The sequence below is a fragment of the Hypomesus transpacificus genome, chromosome 24, assembly GCF_021917145.1.
Source record: "Hypomesus transpacificus isolate Combined female chromosome 24, fHypTra1, whole genome shotgun sequence".
NCBI lineage: Eukaryota > Metazoa > Chordata > Actinopteri > Osmeriformes > Osmeridae > Hypomesus > Hypomesus transpacificus.
In genome coordinates this window covers 4,432,111-4,453,388 of record NC_061083.1, presented here as the reverse complement: position 1 = coordinate 4,453,388, position 21,278 = coordinate 4,432,111, and the positions used below count along the sequence as shown (strand labels likewise).

Sequence of the window (21,278 nt, the reverse complement as noted above, 5' to 3'; positions counted from 1 at the left end):
CTCACCAGAACAGAAAAATTCCAGATCTGACTAAGAGGATATTTGAAGTCGTAAATTTGTCAACGGGGTCATTGGCACCTCCAGTATTGAGAAAACCCAGCCATTTTGTGGGTTAGGGTGGCTGAGCGGTTTGGGAATCGGGCCAGTAATCAAAAGGTTGCCAGTTCGATTCCTGGCCATGCAAAAATGACATTGTGTCCTTGGGCAAGGCACTTCACCCTACTTGCCTCGGGGGGAATGTCCATGTACTTTCTAGAAGTCGTCTGGATGAGAGCGTCTGCTAAATAACTACATGTAATGTTTATGGTATACAGAAGATGACAATATTAGGAACCCAACCTTCTCCTGAAGCCTCCATGTTGTGTAGAAGGAAACCACTGAAGCTCTGAATCATGGCTATCATGAGCCCATCGTTCACATGGAGTTTTATTCTTTGACACTTTCATGTCTATAAAGTTGGCTGGCGCACAGCTCTGAGAGGAGCTTAAAATAAAAACTGGCAGACAAGACAAAGCAAACTTTACATTTCAATTTTAATTTTTCCAAGTGATACATCTACTTAGATCAAGATTTTCATGGCCTCGCCTTACAAGTACTGTACTTGACGAAAGGATTTCTCATCCTTTTTACAGCTATGAAGAAACTTTTAAAGATCAATATTCTGTACATTCTGCGAGATATGTTTGGAAACTGACGGAGGTCTGACCCTAACCCGTCTTTCCGCCTGAACGTTTCAATAAACGCATTTAAAACCAAAACACTTGATTTCAAGAACACATTTCCAGAAAGTCTCAATGAACATAAAATAAAGAGAAACAAAATGAGAACTTCAAAATATGGGCGGGCTAAGCATCGGTCTGAATCTGATGGGCACTGGTACTCCACCACGACCACCAGACAGCAGTCGATCCGAGCACCTTCTACACAGGTCTGGGTGAATGTGTAGCATGTGGCACGGCACATGAAAGCAAAAAGAGTTGAAAAGACTTACAAAAAAGGGATATTCACATGTGAATAGTAAATCTCAAAGTTTAGTTTTTTTCCGTTTTGTCTCCTCGCAAAAACAAGACGGTGAAGAGGGAGTGTTGGAGCACTATCGCTTGGTCTCGTCTCCTAAACCTCAAGACGTCGAAGGTTAAAGGGTCTGGAGTGGATGTCTCAAAAAATCTTTCTGTTTCCTGTCACCATGGAGCTAAAAAGTTAAAACTTAACATTGTTAATACTTGACATCACAGGAATTTCGAAGATAGTGCTGATTATAACACTAACTGAAAACATGCAAGAGGTGAATGAGGATGATGACAGTACTCTAGAAAGACAGACATCTGCAAACGGAGGCAACTGTGTCTTTCATAACTTCCTCAACCATAAACACAAATGAAACTGTTAAAACAGCATAATTGTCTCGACATAAATAAACACTGATGCACAGTGAGAGTCATTGAGGAGGGTACAAGCTTTATAATTTCCCTGCTCCGTGGGAATCAAAGTACATTTTCTCCAGAAAGAGAATTTTCAGTAGACACTGATATTGTCCTTTGTGTTTGGTATGTGAGATTCTTCTCTTTGAACCTATAATGTTCTCCCTTTCTATATCCAGCACAACACAATCAGTTGGCTTTAGTATAACTGTCCCAGTAAAGTCATAAATAGGAGTTCTGAGTTTCTTTCTTCTAGGACAAAAACATGCAGCGGATCCGTTTAGAAATCAGACTTTGGTTTGGCTGAGGGTTAGACATCGCCATCTACCGTCGGACAAATATCCAGCATCAACCCTTCAATACTTTCTCAATCTTTGAATTTAACAAAAGCAGTCTATAGAACATGTTCCCCACAACTGACAGTAAATTATCCAAATAAAATCCTGTTAAAAGTTTCAGGTTGAAATGAAATGAACCAAAACAGCTACAAATATTATTTTGTGGTAAAAATTTAAACGGTGGCAGTTACTTCTGGAGGTATGACATTACCTTCTTCAATTATTTTCTTTTTACTTCCCTTGGTGTCTTTTTTCTCTCTTTTTGAATGTGTGTGAGGGTGATTACTTTACCTGCATACAGTATCAAGACAACTTTTTCCTTGTCAAGCACAAAAAAAAGACTTTTGGAGAAGGTGTCTTTCACTAGCTAACTCATTTACCAACTCACATTTACAAAATGTCCTTGTTTTCTCTTTGACGGTTTTCATAGTTATAACATTGGTATACTTATACAGTCGAAAAAATCGTAATTTTTCTCTCTATTATATTTACCTAATATAATTCTTTTAATAAATAAATCGTTTCATATTTCTTCACGTCGGAACTTTGCGGTGGCTGAAACTGTTCTCCCAGTGCTGGGGTCCTCCTGTGGCTGTTCCCTTGCAGGCCAGAAGGAGGCAGAGTCTCAATGGGAGAGAGACAGAGAGAGCGAGAGCAAGAGAGGGGACGAGTGAAGGAAAGAGAGAGAGACAGAGAGAGAGAGAAAGAGAGAGAGAGAGAGAGAGAAAGAAAGTGAGAGAGAAAGAAAGTGAGAGAGAAAGAAAGTGAGAGAAAGAGAGAGGGTTTGGGCGGGTGAGGGGCTGGGTGGAAGGGTGGGGGGCTTGGTGGAGAGGCTTGGTGGGGGGAGGGGGGCTGGGCGGGAGAACGGGTGGGGGGTGGAGGGGTGGGTGAGCCTAGCCGTCTGTGCCGTTCTTGCTAGGGGCGTTGGCTCCGACAGGCTGCTGGCCGTCCTTGCGAGGGGGCATCCTCTCGTTGATTCTGTCCAGGCCGCGCGCCTCTTCAAAACTACGGATCTTCTTTGGAGAGAAACCTTGAATGGCTGGAAGAAAAAAGACAAAAATAATTAGGGTAAAACTTTTTATTTTTTACTTTAAAAGAGATTTAAAGAGATCTGCTGGTCAACCTGTGAATAGTACATACAATATCCAGATATACATTTTCCTCCAAACTTTTTTCACGTGATTTGATCAAATCAAACACTCATCCTATGAGCTCACGTTTGTCAAAATCAAGGCAAATCTACCAGAGACTGTGAACAGTGTGGACTGGACATGTAGATGCAGGGTGACTAAGGAACATGCACAGGAACGTCCCTGGAATCCACACATTCACTGAACACGCTACAGCACAACACAACACCTCTCAAGAAAGGGTCAACTTACTTTTAAAGTTCCAAGAGCCATGGCAACAACAAAGAGAACACGGGCAAAGATATAAACGGTAAGTGACTGTTCAAACTGATTTTTACGAGCACAAGCAATACGATAATAACACCTAGATGACTACTATTAAAGTGGATTTTAGACTCATATAAACATCAACCAGACCCTTACACACACACACACACACACACGGGAAAGCTTGCAAAATCAAAAAAAAAAGAAAAAAGACACACCACTCCAAATGGTGACCCAAATGCCCTCCAAGACAGTATATATCTATACTAAGAGTACCATGTCAACACAAGTAGACAGTGCAGCAACAGCCAAGCAGTGTAACAGGATTAGACTCTGAAAATATCCCCTGGAAGGGGGAAGGAGTGCTGCCCGGGGCCACAAGCCTCTCTGTGCTCAGTCTAAGCAGGCTTTTCTCTGGGAGTGGAGGCTGGCGACCTCTCACCCATGTGACCGCCAGCTGCTTGTCAACAACAGACTATTATGGGCCCCAAGGAAACCCGTCATTCCTCCACACAAACCCTCCCTCCCCTCCCTTGTGTCCAGGGTCAAGTTCATCTGAATGAAGAGGAACTGAAGAGGGTCCTAGCGCACACATTTTCATCATCACACACAGGGGATTTCAGGCTCTGGGACAGGCTAGGTGAGCACTAGGCAGTGGTACATACAGTGGTTGGAGTACCAATCGACAATAAAGGCTTCTAATCAAACATGGTGAAACACAACAGGAATGAAAGGAACCTTGAACAAAAACGGAAAAAGAATAAAAGACAGCACAGAGGGGGTGGGTGTGGGGGGGGGGGGGGGTGGACACAACACACACACTTAAAACACACACAAAGTGACCACTGGCGTACCTTGTGCCTCCGCGGCCTCAATGGTGGCTAGGTTAACGTGAGTGGTCGTGAGAAAAGAGAGAAACCAGGCGTCAAAATCAACCACAGGAAGTCAACGCTACCCAAATCACAGTCAAGACCACAGCAAATCCCCCTGATACAGTCCCAGACAACACGGGCAAGAGAACAGGAACACAGAATGAGTTAGCCTTAACATGCACACTGTTACTGCTACGTGGAAGAGAGAGCGAGGAGAGAGAAGGGGGGCTTGGATGAGAGCTAGGATGGTGCAGGGGGGGTGTGACGGGGTCAACAGGGCTTAGGTGTGGGGTGATGAGGGGGGGGATTTGACGCGTGCACGCACATGCAAACACCCACACACGTGCATGCCGCACACAGGCCAACAGAGGCAGGCAGGCTCCTCTGTCCGCTGCGTTAAATCTTCCTGGACAATGTGCAGGGAACCGTTTGCCTTCCTCTCTATAAAAAAGGGACCCTTTCCCCCTGTTTTTCCATTTCCCATGTTTTCTCTCCCCAGGGTTTCATGAAAAGGTTTCCCGGTCGAGTTGCGTGTTAGGATGACAGACGAGAGAGAGAGGGAAGGTTCTGGTGCTATGGCAGCATTAGTGGCAGCATTAGGCTCTTTGCTCACAGGTAATGAGGGTTCTTACGGGGTGAAGCAGAAAAGCTGGAGGACAGAGTCTCAGTCAAACTAGGATCTGGGTAGCTGGCCAACAGTAGGCATCTCCTGGCTGGGTTCTGGCTCTAAGTACATGTAATAAGCTTATCTTACAGTCATACCCAGTTAGGTTCCTCTTAAATGTCATCACAAAGGGAAGGCGAAGAAAAGCAGAGATGCACCTAAACCAGCTCAGTCTGGTTCTCTGTGCGCCCTGCCTGTGCACATGACAGAGACAATGGCATTCTGTAAAGGTCACGTCATGCGGTTCTGCTCGGCTCCGAGTTCTCCCTACAACTCCGCCACGGACCAGTACTGCTCCCAGCATGCCCCTCTCCTCTGACAGGTCCTCCCGCTTGGTGTCGGGGAGGGGGGGGGGTGCTGACCTTTAGATCAGGACTCAGGTCACTTCAGTGACAGGCCGGACAGCCCGCCTACGGTTCTGCCCAAAGACCGCCTGGTCCTTCCTCCAACCCCCCGACCCCCAAAATTGATCCACCCACATCCCCCTCCAGGACACTTCTGAACAGAGAGATTCACATTCTATCTCCCTGTCGCTCTCAACCTCTCTCCATTTCTCTCTCTCGTAATTTCTCCCTCAAGAACATCAGGCCCAAGCTATTCTCTTCCATCAACCCTGGACCCACAATAAATTGGCTATTGCTCAGTGGAATAGCATCTGACTGTAGATCAAGGGGTAACCGGTTAAAATCCCCAGTAAATCGCTACAGATAAAAGCGTTGGCTAAATAAATACATGATGTGGCCTATTACCCAGCCTCTCTGTTGGCTCTGGGATGAAGCCCGGTTTCCCAGGCCTCCCAGAGGTAGTGAGGGGGGGGGGGGGGACGCCCCGCTGAGTCGACAAGGTTAGCCAGAAGAGGCTTGGCTGATGTCATCCAGCCGGGAGAAGGGGGGGGGTGGAGACGGAGCCAAACCCAGAGAGCTGGGGGGCGCTTGCTGAGTCATGCGGCCGCCCGAGGCCGTCCTTCACGCACATCTGCCACGCTGGTCGGACGCTGAGCAAACCGTGGAGGTTTCTAGAAGACGGTGGGCCCTTGCGCAACGAGACGGGGGGGGGAAAACGGCAGGTCGCGACTCGCGGGTCTGCTCATTAGTGAACTTGCTCGTGTCGCTGTGAACGCTGTGACCGTGAGGATGTGACCGTGACGATGTAACCGTGACAGGCGAGTTCCTGGGGATGAAGATGGCTCTGGGCACGGATGTTAGTACTAAAGGAGTGGAAGTGTGTTAAGGGCCACCCTGGTGCACATGAAGAGGGTAGCAGCCATGAGAGAGAGAGGGAGAGAGAGAGAGGGAGACAGAGAGGGAGAGAGACAGAGAGAGAGAGAGGCGGAGAGACAGCAGGGTGAGGAGGGGGAGAAGAGAGAGGAAGAGGGGGGTCTGTGGCTCTCTTACCAGTCTGGATGGTGTCCTTGCCCCCCGACAGCACTCCCAGAGGCAGCGTCCCCGTGGGGGTCAGTCCCTTGAGGGTCAGGACACTCTCACTCTCCTCCCTGGAGAGGACACACGCGACCACAGACATGAGAGATCGCTGAGCACATGCTGTGAGGCCCCGGGGGAGACAGGGCGACGGCTCTCCATGGTCGACCTGGGCCTCACTCATCTGGAGCAGCGTATCCTGTTACGATGCCGCTTCTCTCTCTCTGTATCTGTCTGTCTCTCTCTCTCTGTGTCTCTCTCTCTGTGTCTCTCTCGCTGTGTCTCTCTCGCTGTGTCTCTCTCGCTGTGTCTCTCTCGCTGTGTCTCTCTCGCTGTGTCTCTCTCTCTGTGTCTCTCTCTGTCTCTCTCTGTGTCTCTCTCTCTGTGTCTCTCTCTCTGTGTCTCTCTCTCTGCGTGTCTCTCTGCGTGTCTCTGCGTGTCTCTGTCTCTCTGTCTCTCTCTCTCTCTCTCTGTCTGTCTGTCTGTCTGTCTGTCTGTCTGTCTGTCTGTCTGTCTGTCTGTCTGTCTGTGTCTCTCTCTCTCTCTGTGTGTCTCTCTCTGTCTCTGCACCATGACTCACTGCCGTCAGCTCCTTAATCCTCCGGCAGCAGGCCCAAGGTGTTGTCAAACACAACATCTACGTTCTGCCCTCTCCCTGGCTTCCCTCAGTCTCATAAACACCCTTCTTCTGTCTGGCATGTTTAGTGATCTGGTCCCCCCTGTGTGTGTGTGTGTGTGTGTGTGCATAGCAATGGTATGTATATAGCCATACACAAGTGACCCAGAGCAGCGGGGAGTCTGACCTGAGGACTGAGAACACCCTGGCCATCTTCCCGATGGCTCGGATCTTGTTCCTGATCACCTCCTTGCGCACGGCCGGGACCCCACCTGCAAGCCCAGAACACAGTCAGACCCCATCCCCTCTCCACCAGCCTGCAAGCCCAGAACACAGTCAGACCCCATCCCCTCTCCACCAGCCTGCAAGCCCAGAACACAGTCAGACCCCATCCCCTCTCCACCAGCCTGCAAGCCCAGAACACAGTCAGACCCCATCCCCTCTCCACCAGCCTGCAAGCCCAGAACACAGTCAGACCCCATCCCCTCTCCACCAGCCTGCAAGCCCAGAACACAGTCAGACCCCATCCCCTCTCCACCAGCCTGCAAGCCCAGAACACAGTCAGACCCCATCCCCTCTCCACCAGCCTGCAAGCCCAGAACACAGTCAGACCCCATCCCCTCTCCACCAGCCTGCAAGCCCAGAACACAGTCAGACCCCATCCCCTCTCCACCAGCCTGCAAGCCCAGAACACAGTCAGACCCCATCCCCTCTCCACCAGCCTGCAAGCCCAGAACACAGTCAGACCCCATCCCCTCTCCACCAGCCTGCAAGCCCAGAACACAGTCAGACCCCATCCCCTCTCCACCAGCCTGCAAGCCCAGAACACAGTCAGACCCCATCCCCTCTCCACCAGCCTGCAAGCCCAGAACACAGTCAGACCCCATCCCCTCTCCACCAGCCTGCAAGCCCAGAACACAGTCAGACCCCATCCCCTCTCCACCAGCCTGCAAGCCCAGAACACAGTCAGACCCCATCCCCTCTCCACCAGCCTGCAAGCCCAGAACACAGTCAGACCCCATCCCCTCTCCATCAGCCTGCCAGCTCTAGAACAGTCTGTTTAGACGAGGGTGCATTTTACAGAGCAGTGAGAGAGGACAGGGAGAAACGCGAAAGACAGAGAGAGACTGTGATTACAGAGAGAAAGAGAGAAGGGGTGGGGGGGGTTGGAGGGGAAACACTGAGGAAAGGGGGAGGAGTGTGGAGGAAGAGAAGAGGAGGAGGAGGAGAGAGAGGGGGGGGCTCCTGAGATCTACTTGATGAACTCCAGACGCGTGTGAGACGCTGTTATAAGTGAGACGCAGCCTATAAATCAGTTCAAATGAAAAATAGAGCCTTCGGCTGATGTACGTGTGTGTGGGCTTGCTCGTGTGCTTGTCGGCACGTGGGCCCCAGGAGCACGTGGCCCCCCCCCAGCCACGCTCCGTGGCCGGGGGGGGGGGGGGGGGGGGGGGGGGGGGGTTGAACTCGAGCCGCTCACCTTCACACAGGTCGTCTCCTTCCGACATGAGCTCGTCATCGGAGCAGATGTTCAGCACGTTCACCAGCATCTCCGTCACTGCGGGGAGACGAGGCCAGGGTAAAAGGTCGGCGTCTCACCACCCTGCCCTAACGATGACCGTGACACCCCCTCCCCTACAGTCCCGCCCCCACCCCTCCCCATACATGACCCATCCTGTTTTCACCTTTCTCTCCGACGAAGGGCAGAGACCAGGTGAACACGTCCATGAAGTTGGGCAGCCAGTATGGGTGAGGAGAGCAGTTGAACTGTCGGATGTTCATCACGTTGTTCTCGTACTTCAACACGGCCGCTGGACGGGAGAGAGGGACAGGAAACAGAGCGAGGTCAGGTGACTTCCTGGACAGCTGGGGAACGACAGCGGTGGCAAAAAACAGCGAGTTTCAAAGAGAGCGTCGACACACCTTTGTTATTGTACACGTCTAGGTAATTTGGTGCTGAGAAGATTGTGATTAATGATGGAAAGCCTGTGGTCTGGCTTTTTCTGTACATCCGATACCTGGGATATGAAAACAAACACACACACACACAAGACAGTGATACAATAATTAAAAGGCCAAACAGCACATTCCATTTATTCATTTTTGTTCCTATTTGAATTACTCAGAAGAAGAACACTCTTACCCAGCATCCTGTGCTTCGTGTGCTCGTATTACCGACAACAAGTTATTATTTATCAGAAAGTCACATACTGCCGGGTAACTGCAAGAGAGGGACACATCAACCAGTCAGAACAGCCAGCGAAGATACCACTAGAGGCTAAAGCTCGGCACCGATTTCAGATCTCCCAGACTCCAACCTGGCAACCCCCGGAACCAGAGACCCAACCAAGAATCAAATCGGGGGGAGTGGGGGGAACAGCATGTGGTCATTAATGTTATTCTCTGGCTGTTCCTCGCTTATGGAAATACAGTTTTAATAGCCATGTCTGGCTCCTGGCCTCCGAGACGGTCTCTAATGATGCAGCCAGGCCAGAGGCCGGCAGCAGGGTATTTAGGAGGTCTCCTGAGAGGCTGCAGGCCACAGGGTGCTGAGGTGGAGAGCTTTTAGTGGGCTTCCTTCCACCCCCTCGGTCACCTTCCCTGAGAAGCTGCTCTGGCAATTACCAAAGGCCACCTGTATTCAGTTAATGCACCCATTAGCCTCCTGATCTGGAACGTCTAGGTGTACGTGGAGAAAGTATTGCCCTGGCGGGACAGAGAACCAAGCTAACGAGCTTTATCTACTCCAAACCATAGACCTAGCCCTGAATCCTTAGGGGCCATGTAGACTGTGAACCCAGCCGTCTGAAGCTGCAGAACAGAGGGCAGCTGGAGGAAGTGCGGCGAATCACCTGAAGAAGTAGGAACAGCCTCGCACGGAGTTGTGGTTGAAGTGTTCCGCAGACTTCTCACTGCCGTAGTCCTCCCCTGGGTCGGCCCAGATCAGGTCACACATGGGCCCGAAGGCGGGCGGCTCCTTAAACCTGTCTAACTGGGGAGGACAAAACCACCCAGGCAGGGTCATCACACACGGCTCAGCTACACCCCAAGACACCTACAACCAGGGATCGCTGAATTCAAACCAAATACAATGTGTTTACTTATTATACCATGTACAGTTTAGCACTGTGTAGTGCTATCTTGGCTTGGATCGATCGCAATTTCATATATTTTTCATTACGAGGCCAGCAACTTACTTTCCTAATGTCGTCTAGGCAGTTGATTTCTGGAGAGAGCCCTCCGTGTACGCACAGGAACTGCTGGTTGAGCAGGGCGGCGAGGGGCAGGCAGTCGAAGGCCTCCATGCAGGCGTCATAGACACGCTCCGAGTACTTGATCTTACCTGCAGCACACACACACACACACACGGACAACCCTTCAGCCCAGCTGTTCCAGACCAGGCCGGTGGTATGACAATGTGTGTCTTGCTGTTTGCAGGACAATACCGTAGCAGTTGTTGTGGTACGGGGCCTGATTGAGCCTGTTGACTAATGAGTGGCTGACAGCTTAATAGGCGTCGGTGCGACACAACAATCCCCAGGTCAGATTACACGGGCAGAGAGGAAGTGAGCTCCTTATAAGGAGAGGAGGGGAATCGGAGCTTACGACGCTTGGTGATGTCATCAGAGCTCTGCTGCTGATTAACTGCACAGACGGACTTGGATTCAGAAGGTGGAGGGCTGGACCCAGGCCACTAGCCTGGTGAATTGAACAGACAACCTGACTGTCCAGACCAGTCCTGGACATTCCTGGGACCTGAGCCGTGGTCTTAACCATCCGAGCTGAAGCCAGGAGACAGTTGTTAGTCTGGCCTCGACCATTATCCCAGCAATCTGAGTGTATATAACTCAGACTTCCTGATATGGTCCAGATTCCCCTCCCCCCCCCAGTCACAAACAAGTCTCCCAAGCAGTCAACTCATCACCTCAGCCATCATGCCATCACTGATGCCAAACACCCAAACTCATCTGACCCAAAACAAAAACAAAAGCTTAAGAGGCCTTCTTCACGGTCTCCAGGCTGAGGAGCACATTGTGTGGCTGGGCCAGGCCGCAGAGAACCTCCCTCAGTCACCTGAGGAGAGCTACACGACAACATGACAGCTACACGACAACGTGATAGCTACACGACAACATGACAGCTACACGACAACGTGACAGCTACACGACAACATGACAGCTACACGACAACGTGACAGCTACACGACAACGTGACAGCTACACGACAACGTCCTGGTCCCTGAGCAGAACCGACGGACCCACGCCATGGCACAGCGCAGACTTTTAGAACGGGAGACGCGTCTATTTTTATTGTCGTCTTTCATCCTGAAGGAGGTGCATCCGCCAGGCCTCCTGTTTCGAACACCCTCCCCTGCCTTCGCCCAATTAGTTTAAGTACATGCTAATGAGCGCTTTCATTATAATCCAATTAGAGTGAAGCATCTTTCACGGGATATGAGGATGGCAGTTTGGGAGTTTATTTATGAAAACCGAGACGTCTTTCTTCTGTCTGCTAAAGTGTTTTGTCTCTGGATGCTTTTGCATACTAATGTCTCCACACCTGTGCCACATACTGTCTGAACTCCCTGTGCGCCATCAGAGACACACACACACACACAAACACACATGCAGACTACACACGCAGACACAAACACCAACAGACACACGTTTCACCTCGATGACTGTGTGTAACTGCCTGAAAAACATCAACAGCATGCCTGGATGCCCTCCATGCCACGACCGCTCCCTGTCTGCTACATGAGAGAAGGCCTGGTCTGCACGCATGGCTGCAGCCACTGATGACACGTGTGCTGGCAGGCCTGCAGAGCTGGGAGACACTGCAGGGACGCTAGCAGGGCTCTCTCAATGGGCAGAGACAGCACACTTTCCAGTTTCTGAAAATCAGCCATGACTCATCTATCTAGGAGCAGTGGGGCAGGAGGGGAAACCCCCTGCTTGTGCACTGATATATCATATACCCGATGCCTGTGTCCTATCAAATGAGGCTGCATGATGGAATAAGCCCGGCTTGGCCAGGTCACTGTGCCCTTTCCACAGCTGGGAGCATGGGTTGTATCACGCCAGGGCTGGCCTCGCTGGCGGGACTGGAAGACTGGAGGACTGGGGGACTGGAGGACTGGGGGACTGGAAGACTGGAAGACTGGAGGACTGGGGGACTTGAGGACTGGAGGACTGGAAGACTGGGAGACTGGGGGACTCGAGGACTGGGGGACTTGAGGACTGGGGGACTGGGGGACTGGAGGACTGGGGGACTTGAGGACTTACATTCCTGTTTGAAGGTGAAGTACTCCGTCAGGTGCCGGCACTCGTGGTTGCCTCGGAGGAGGAACAGCGTGGTCGGGTGGTTGATCTTCAACGACCAGAGGTACAGCACACACTGGGAGGGAGAGAGATGGAGGGAGGTGGAGAGAGGGAGAGAGAGATGTGGGTGGACAGAGCGAGAGAGAGATGGAGGGAGGTGGTGAGAGAGAGATGGAGGGAGGTGGTGAGAGAGAGATGGAGGGAGGTGGTGAGAGAGAGAGAAAGAGTTGGAGAAGGAGGGAAAGCGATGGAGAGAGAGAGATGGAGGGAGATAGTTATAGAGAGATGAAGAGAGACTGAGCTTGGTAAACAAAGGTGACATTCACACTGATAAGATATGCAAAAGATCCCAGGTCTCTCAGAGAGGAGAAGAAGGTAGGTTGCTATGGGTGAACCAGGTGGCAGATAATTCATTTTTTTACGTCTAAAACAAAAGAAAAGGCCTGCGTTCGCCCAAATGTCAATATGAAACAGAACATTGAAACTGATCTCATCTGAAAAGCAACCGCAATCCCCTCACCCAGATGGCCCCCCCCGCTCACCTAACAAAAGGAGCATAATTAGAAAAAGCACTACATTCAAATGAAGGAGAAGAAAAAAAAACAAAACATCATTTATTCTCCGAGTCTTTGAAGCTGGGCGCAGATGAAGCTCCGGGCCGCATTTAACGTGCGACGACGCTCTGGAAAGCGGGCGGGCATTTACAATCCAAACGACCTTGCTTCCTGTCCCAGCCCTCATTAGGGACTACTTGGCTCTCCCCTGCCGCTGTGCAGCATTAGCATGCATCAGCCCCGGCCCTGGGTCTGGGGCCTGATCACAGGACGCCACGGAAAACCAAGGCCAGCAGGTGTGCATCCTAATGACAGCCAAAGCTAAGAGGGGAGGGGGATACCCTTGACGTAATCCTAATCCCGCACTCATACAATGATGCGTCGAGCACGGGGAAGTTAACACAGGGGTGGGGGGAGGAGGGGTGGTGGTGGGGCTCTTCTGAGCGTGGGGGGGTGGAAGGTGGAAGAGCTGTGAGGGGGAGGAGAGCCCCAGGCTGACTGTGGTTTTAATGAGAACCCTCCCTTCCTCTCCTCTCCCCTCCCTCCTAGCCAGGCGCCTGGCGTAGAGGCTAAAGCGGGGGAGCTGGACAAAAGGAACAGCGCCTAGCTTTGTGTGTCCGGCGTAAGTGCTTCCCCGCCAAGCCACACACACCAGGCCAGCTGTGTCGGGGGGGTGGCCACAGGTGAGAGTCCTCTCCTGTATTCTGGGGGTCTGTGGAGGAGGATGGACAGGGCCTGCTCACACTTTGAAGTGTTTTTTTTTTTTTTTAAGAACCCCCCCCCAGCCAATAGGTGGTCTGAAACGCTAATGCTTAACTCTGAGTGGGTAAAGTCAATCTTTCTGTTACCAAGGTAACCACATCGTTGAGTTCCATTTCCCAGTGTTCCTCTTTTCGCGTGACTACAAAGCCCCCCGTGTACTTGAGCTGGCGGTACAGAGTGAGGGCTAAGGCCTCAGACGCGTCCTGGGCGCGGGGTGGACAGTGTCCCTCCCAGAATAGCCCCGGGCCCCCACAGCGCCCCCCAAGGCTCCCCAAGGTGGGTTGGCTTCACTCGGTCAGTCATTCCCTATGCTCTTTCACTCACACACTTTTCATCTGTGACATTTCACCATGCTCACATGTGCACCCATCAAAAGACAATCCCCCCCCCCCCTCCCCCCCTGTCCACAGACCGATCGATGCCTTGCCAAATCCTGCCCCCCAGCAGCCCTGGGTTCACGGGGGACAATCAGGACTCAGGGATTGTGGGTTTTACTGAAAACAAATCCATGCTGGTTCAGGAACAACGGCCGGCCTGATAATAGGAGGCAGTAAGAAGAAAAACATTTGTAAAAATCATCACCAGATTTCTGTAATATTGAAATCCTCGCATCCACTTTCCATAACAATGGTCCTTGGGCCCAAGCAGTGTCGTCGCTCCCATCTCCAACTTGCTAATATCCTACATTATTCAGTAACCATGATAACCAAACTGGCCACTGTGATGACAAACCATCCAGAGCCAGTCTGGTGCTGACGACAGTGCCAGCAATCTGAAACAACTGTAGGAACAATTACAGTCAAATGAGCAATTTACTATCTCTCCCAAACCTTACATTGGAGCACGCTTTATGTAAACCGACAGCGGCAATGGAGTATTTCTGGGGGGGAGGGGGTTGTGGCAGAGCAGCAGTGATTCCACACAGAGACAGATGGTTCAGTGAGAGGAGGGCATGTAGGGGGGCCTGGGCCTCCCTCCGGCACAGCGAACAAGTCTGTCTGACTGAGAAGGACCCACAGACACCCCAGCCTACATCCTACCCACCTACATTACACTAACTATAGACACACTGTTGACCCCTGATTTATGGTTCATCACACTTTACCTAGGAAAGACAAGCAGTAGATCGTGTCAATGCCTGTTATTAAGCTATGAATGATGTCATAACTGATTTCACGAGGCCATAAGCCAGTTGTCAATGTGACATAATGCCATCTGAGAGGCCAGTGTCCCTGAGAGCTCAGTAAATAAGGGAAGGGCTAATTAAACATAACACACCGATCCAGCACACACACACACACACACACACACAATCCTTGCTGTGTATAGCTGTGTGCAGCTGTTAGAATCAGCAACCCACACCCCAAGTCAACACTACACAGGTTTAAACCTGGGAGCTATATGGGAGGTTACAGGAAGATCCTGTGGTGGACTGAACAGCAGGATGTGTGCGTTTCACCGAGCTGGACTGGGCCTGTCGTGTTTAATGCCATGTTCCTGTGCGTACGGTGCCCTCCCTCAGGGCCAGGGGTCAGGGAGGGGGGTGGGGGGTGGTTGGGGGGGCTTCGGGCTCACCTCAATGCTGAAGTAGCCCCGGTCGACGTAGTCTCCCAGGAAGAGGTAGCGCGTGTTGCTGGGCGAGCCCCCCACCTCGAACAGCTTCATGAGGTCGAAGAACTGGCCGTGGACGTCGCCGCACACTGACCGGGGGGGAGAAAGACAGGGAGAGGGAGGTGAAGCTGGACGAGGAGGAGAGGTATGGAGGTGACCCCGCGAGGGACTGGTCTAAACTGAGGACAGCTAGGAGAAAAAGAGACAGAGGGAGAGAGAGACACAGAGAGAAAGGGAAAGACACACAGACAGAGAGAGAGAGAGACAGAGAAGCTTGGGAACATCTGCCAAAAATAGTGTTGGAGTGGATTCCTAGCCCCCAGCCTGGCGAAAGGAGAAGGCTCCATCCACCACCTGTCAGTGGAATCAAACAGTGGTGTCATGGAAGAGTGCCCAGGCTGGGCAGTGTTTACTCTGGGCCCGCGGGGCTGGGAGCGGGGCTGGGAGCGGGGCTCCATGACACCATCTCCTGCCTTCCAGAGGAGGACAGGAGGAAGACAGCCTTGCTCAGCATGTATGGAGGAGGACAGCTTGCCTTCATCCACACAGCATATGGCTCCCGCAGGGCTAGCCACTCATGTGCCTGTGGCTTCAAATGCCCACCATGCCCTGGAGACAGTCCTACCTGTGATGGGCGCCTCAACCTCCAGCATGCACTTCTCCTGGCGGAGGATGTTGGCACCGTCGTTGATGATGCGCAGCGCCAGCTCCTCCTCCAGACGGCCCTCCTTCACCAGGTGAGTGCGGAGCAGCTCCGGGTTGGGCTTGCCATCCTCAAACAGCTCCTTCACCGTCAGGCGCTGCTGTGGGGGGTAGGGCACGGCTGGAGGGGGGGGGGGGGGGTTACAGGGGGGACGGGGGGACAACGACAACCGGTCAAAACTCCAAAGCCCAGTGGGGGTTTGTCCCACTTCACTTGTGTTCAAGAAGGTTCGACTGATGGCCGCCTAGAGCACGTTGTTGGTATGCCAACACTGAGACAGGATAATTAGGTTGTACTTTAAACTAGCAGGCGGTATTTCAACTGTTACAGTACTGTACACAAGCTACTCCAAATCTAAGCCAAGTAGATCAAGCAAAACAGTTTAGGATGAACGGATAGGCGGTGTGTCTGGCTGTGATTTGTGATTGTGACAGTGGGCTACCAGGGTCTCAAGTCATCACTACACTTGCTGCATCTCCCACCAGAACACATCCAGATCATGATATTACATTTGTATGACTGGGGTTCAGGTTACAGGGGGAGGAGGGCATAGCTTAAGCTGTGAAAATATCACTTGCGGTCTCTTAAGACACAAGTAAAAATCCTTCACCTAACTTGAACCCGTTGATAATCTCCCCCACAGCCCCACAATCCCTCGCAGGGGAATCCAAAAGAGCAGAAAAGCTAAATGTCATTGTACCTAACAGAACAGAACAATCACCTGGCCACTGATCATTTTGAGTTACTTAAACATGAATCTTGACTTCGAAAATAACTGACAAACAAAACTCCCCACCGTAGTCAACAACAAATTATTCATTCAATTCAATCTCGAGTCAGATTTCATCTAAAGAACCGGGCGGACAAACGAACTGAGATGAGAACGCGGGCGACAATCTCCATTTATTAAAACAAGGAGACAGTGTTCTGATGCAAATCCACGGAGATGTGGAGCGAAGATTAGCCCAGCTCAAGCATCACCCCACGCTCTAGACATGTCACCAGACAGCTGGACGAAGCCGTGTACGACAGGTGAAAAGGGCCACGCCGTGCTCAGATGGAAATATCCAGCGCTGGACACTGTAGTGAGCTGTTAACCCATGGTCTGACTGGTGTCCTCTGAATACGTTCAAGCAGCAGATAGCCAAAGCAGTTTGCAAACTTCACTGTTGACTAGTTTGAGTCTGACACGGGAGATGCAAGGAAGATATGCTTCCCGGGTCTGATCCTCCAACTCTCACCAACCAATCTGCAGCCTATGGATGGGATTAACGCATTGCTTCTAGTCTGAGATTATCATTGGGGAACAATGAGTTTTGACTAGCTGATGATAGCTGCTGATCTGCCAAATCATTAGCAGACAGCGTGTGGTAAAACAACACTACTCAAAGACCTTTCCCCTGATTATCAACTGGGTTCCTGGTAACAGCCACGCCTTTGGCCAGAATGTGAAGAGTGCATGTGAGGAGGAACAAGAAGGGTGGTGATGGTGATGGTGTAGGGAGGTGGTGGTGTTGGGGGTGAAGGGGGGGGGGGGGGGGGGGGGGTAGGAGAACACAGTGTAGGAGTACACTGTGAAAGCCTGGCTGACCGTGCATCTCTGACTGGCTTCCAATGGAACAGCAACAAAGCTAGATAGTCTTTTAACGAACCACGGTTTTCGTTTGCAAACGTCCCATACCTACGCAGGTGTGCAGGTCAAGGGGGTGATGGCGGTGAGTTGGGGAAGAGGTTAGAGAGGCTGATGTGGGTTCCAACAAGCCCTGACCTGCAAGGGGGGGGGGGGGGGGGGGGGGTCATCTCCTGCAGCCCTGCTCCAACTTGGCCTCCCCTACGACCAGGACAAGCTGTCACGCTCTGACAAGTGCGGTATAAATAAACGGTAAGCGCTCCTGGACCTACGAGGCAGGCTGCGAAAGGAACTGTAAGCCCAGGGTACGAGCGTTAAGTAGAGATTAGGCAAAGCCTCTATTAGCTGGGGATTCCAGGTTCAGAGTATGTTTTTTTAGGAGCCACACTGGAGGCAGGCTTCTCTGGCCCCAGAGTTTCCAGATATGTCAGATATGACATTGGAGAGGGAGACAGGAGGGCAGGGGGGGGAAGAGAGGGGACAGGACAGTGGGGCACTGGCTTCCACGCTCCCAACAACTGTTGAGAAAGCAGGATGTGAATCAGTGGAGGAACATGAGGTTGGTGTCATGCCATCGTATCATCACATCCCCCCCCAGTCGGAGGTGTCATGGCAACACTCAGCAGAGTGACAGAGATATTCACCCCCTCTGGTTTCGAATCCAAATTACAAAGCGGATCTAAGACCTCCAAACGACAGCCTCCTGCCCCATCCAATAACAAACCACTAAACGGTTAATAAGGCCAAGCAGAGTGTTCTCAGATGAAAAGGGGCCAAGAACACCTATGTGGCCCTATTAATCATAATGAAACATCCACTTCAAATAATATAGGCTAGTTTTTAATTAGCATGAAACGTTGGTTGCCCCTTGCTGAATGACCATGAGTGTTGGCCCGATGCAGCACTCCATCTTAGCTACACTGGCATGACAACAAACACACTGGAAAACAAAGACTGCATCTATCTAGTCTATTCATAATGACAAGCCGGTTATAGATTAGGATTCAATATTTCAATCAAAAGCAGCACAAAGGGTTATTAATTACAGAATCGAGCCACAGGATGGAGCTTGGTTAGATTTGAACAAAAGAAGCAGGAAAGATTGTGTGGTCGGGTTGATTCTCAATTGCTCCAATTCATTTTGACTATTACTCATGCCATTTAAAAAACGCCTATCTCTGGCGGCCAATAGCAAGCCACACGCACAGCCAAGTGCTGTCCAGCTGGGCCCTCAAACTCACCTATGCTACCTTTCTGGCTCAGGCACAGAGAAAGTCTGTCAAATCGTTTTTTTAAACCTCTCATATTGTTCCACGTTGGCTACAACAAAGCTCTTTCCCCCCTCCATCCTTCTCTCCTCGCCTGCCCCGCCGTGATGCTTGGGCACATCGCTGAGGATTCTTTCCGCAATTAACTCACCCTCTCCCTACTGGCACATACACTCTCAGCATTCCTATCTCCCCGGCCAGGGCTTTTCCTTACTCCCAGCCCAGGGAGAGCTCCCCTGAACGGGCTGGCAGAGTGCTGGGCTGGCACGGGGGGGGGGGCTCCCTGGGGAGCTAGTGGAGGCTTGCTTGGCAGCATTGGCGAGAGTGTCCTGTCCAGGCAGAGCACAGGGCAGTTGCTAATGAGGTCTGGTCTGTCCAAGAGACTATAACAGCGGAGTGCAGGAATCCACCTTGTCAGCCGAATCACAGCAACTGCAGACCTCTCACAGTCAGCCTGTTCCTGAAAATAGGCTGCAAAAATGTCACAGACTAGCTTCTGACAAACAAGCCCATGGGAACCAACAGTGGTGACGGCTTATTGCAAATATCTTATATTAAACCTCTAGAGGAATAAATAGGAGAACATATCGCACTCTAACTAGAATAGATTTGATGGGATGTGCCCCTGTTATCATCCGTCCTGCAGTCAGGAGAGCTCTGACCAGAGGATTCAGAGACAAGGGCTTGAAACACCCTCTGATAAACCTCTGGTACACCTCTGGTATTGAGGAACATAATACTTTATGTTTGTCCTTCCCTAAAAATGTTCACCATCTTTGGAATGCTAGTCTATGGCTGTCAACGCTTCAAATCCTGATGCACAGGTTTATACATCCTCTATCACAGTCCTTTTGGACAACAACACATTTGAGTTGGAAGATTTCCAGCTATGATGTTATAGCCCCTGCAAAATACCGTTAATAATATCAAATCTCAATCAGCCACCAGAGCAGCCAAACAATGGTTACTAAATTGCAGTAATCCAAATCAACAACCTTAGAAGACCTGTTGCATGACAACAAAGTGTCGATCTTTAACTAATACAATACGTAGGCAACGTCTGCCTGATTTGGATTGCTAGCTAGATAACGTATGGTTAACTCACCTTTTATGAGCCGTTCGGTGGTGGATTGCTTTTCTTTTTCTTTGTCTTTGTCTTTATCTTTTCCAGACATTTTGGTTTCCTGGAATCAACACTCAGGTGCAAGTATGATAAACTAGCTTTGCTTGCTAGCTAGTTAACTAGCTGGCACACCAGCAGCCTAACGTCAGCTACTCCGTTTTGACGCGTTTTGCGGCTGGGGATTTTTCTTCTGTCCGATCCAAGCAGGAATAGTGCAGATTTGGGAGACGTTAGCTAACTAGCTAGCTCGCAGGGTGGTGCAAAGGTTAGAATAAAATTTTAGAGGTATCCATGAAAAAAAAAAAGTTACAAATCAAGGTTGTACTTAGTTAATTACGCGAAAATATAAAACATGTATTCAGATTTGTAGCAAAAGTGTTGCATTCTCCAATTTCGCACTTTTTAAGAGTTGGCAAAATAGCGCACATTAGCAAGGACTAGCTCTCCAGCTACTTTGCTAGCATAAACAAAATGTGTTCTTGACAAATCACCAAACCAAATGAAAGCTCACGTTAGACTCATTTTCAATTTGATCTGTTCTAACTTTATTAATGCATTATAACCGATATCTATCAAACCTGCGTTTCCTTGCAGATTAGGTTGTTAACAAGCCCCTTTCCAGTTGTAATAGACAGGAGCGCCTGTATCCCCTTTGGATTAAACGGTAATCTGACAGGACACAGACGGATTTCCTACAATATGGCGGAGTCGAATCCCCTAACGACATGACGTAGCCATGGAAACGTAATGCGTACACGTGCTGATTACTTGGGGTGCATTCAAAATCATACGTTTCAAAGACGGTTCAAATCATTCAAAGAAATACTGTTTAATATCCATGTTGTACGCTAGATGGGTCTCCTGTTTATTTATTTTTTACTGAGCCAACAACGTTCAGATTTATTAGCTGAATGCGGTTCCTTGGTAAAAAATGTTTTTGTAGTGTTCTATTTAGTAGTTGAAACTGCTTTCAAAATCTCAAGTCAACAATATATTGATTACACGAATGTTATGGTTGTCCCTCTTATCCCCTGAAGTGAATGAAGAGAAAAACAAGCAGGTTATAAAAAAAGATTTATTTATTAACTATCCAGGAACATGTCATGAATTCAATCTCTACAGTATTTAACAGCCCAACCTAAAACACACAATCTCGATTTATAAAACATAACATCAATAGAAACAGTCCATACAGTTTAATTATATAGAAAAAGAGAAATGGAAAGACTATTAGACACATTAAATATGCACCTTTCCAATACGAGCATGCAAAAACACGCACTCATTAATTGTTAGTTAGCTGGTATAAACAATTCCTTCCTCAATTGGAAAATAGGAGCATGGCTTTTTCCACATCCAGTCTCACAACCGAACACTCACTGTCCTTCCCAATATTAGTACATTTTATTCTGATGAGTCAAAGGCAGAGCTCTGTTAGGTTAAAGATATTCATTTACCAGATGCACATGCGCAGAACTTCTGCAACTCACAACTACCAGTAGATAGAGAGACCAACACAAACATTGCAAACAAAAACATGTCTCCCGGTCACAAGTTCCACAGACTTCTCAGGACTCCAG

At 50.1% G+C, this 21,278-nt stretch overlaps 1 protein-coding gene across 3 annotated transcripts; it reads right to left on the bottom strand.

Moving 5' to 3' along the window:
- Positions 1–2,579: 2,579 nt before the first annotated feature.
- Positions 2,580–20,398, bottom strand: ppp3cca (protein phosphatase 3, catalytic subunit, gamma isozyme, a). Of its 3 annotated transcripts, none has more exons than XM_047048466.1 (14): positions 19,681–20,398; positions 15,600–15,797; positions 14,939–15,063; positions 12,012–12,123; positions 9,924–10,069; positions 9,579–9,718; positions 8,870–8,947; positions 8,650–8,744; positions 8,412–8,537; positions 8,207–8,284; positions 6,914–6,998; positions 6,087–6,184; positions 4,011–4,037; positions 2,580–2,798 (listed from the first exon to the last, which is right to left on the bottom strand). In XM_047048466.1, exons 1-14 carry the CDS (start codon positions 19,748–19,750, stop codon positions 2,653–2,655), a joined length of 1,524 nt encoding a protein of 507 aa, XP_046904422.1. In that variant the 5' UTR covers positions 19,751–20,398; the 3' UTR covers positions 2,580–2,652. The 3 variants fall into 3 exon arrangements, with proteins under 3 accessions (XP_046904422.1, XP_046904423.1, XP_046904424.1); XM_047048467.1 differs by having other exon boundaries at positions 2,580–2,789; XM_047048468.1 differs by lacking the exon at positions 4,011–4,037 and having other exon boundaries at positions 19,681–20,397.
- Between the last annotated feature and the right edge of the window lie 880 nt (positions 20,399–21,278).

Coding starts and splice junctions, on each gene's coding strand:
- ppp3cca (XM_047048466.1), bottom strand. CDS start 19,750: ATGTCTGGAAAAGATAAAGACAAAGACAAAGAAAAAGAAAAGCAATCC. Junction 6,185..6,913: donor AGGGTGTTCTCAGTCCTCAG/GTCAGACTCCCC, acceptor TGTCCTCTCCAG/GGAGGAGAGTGAGAGTGTCC. Junction 4,038..6,086: donor CAAGGACACCATCCAGACTG/GTAAGAGAGCCA, acceptor ACGTTAACCTAG/CCACCATTGAGGCCGCGGAG.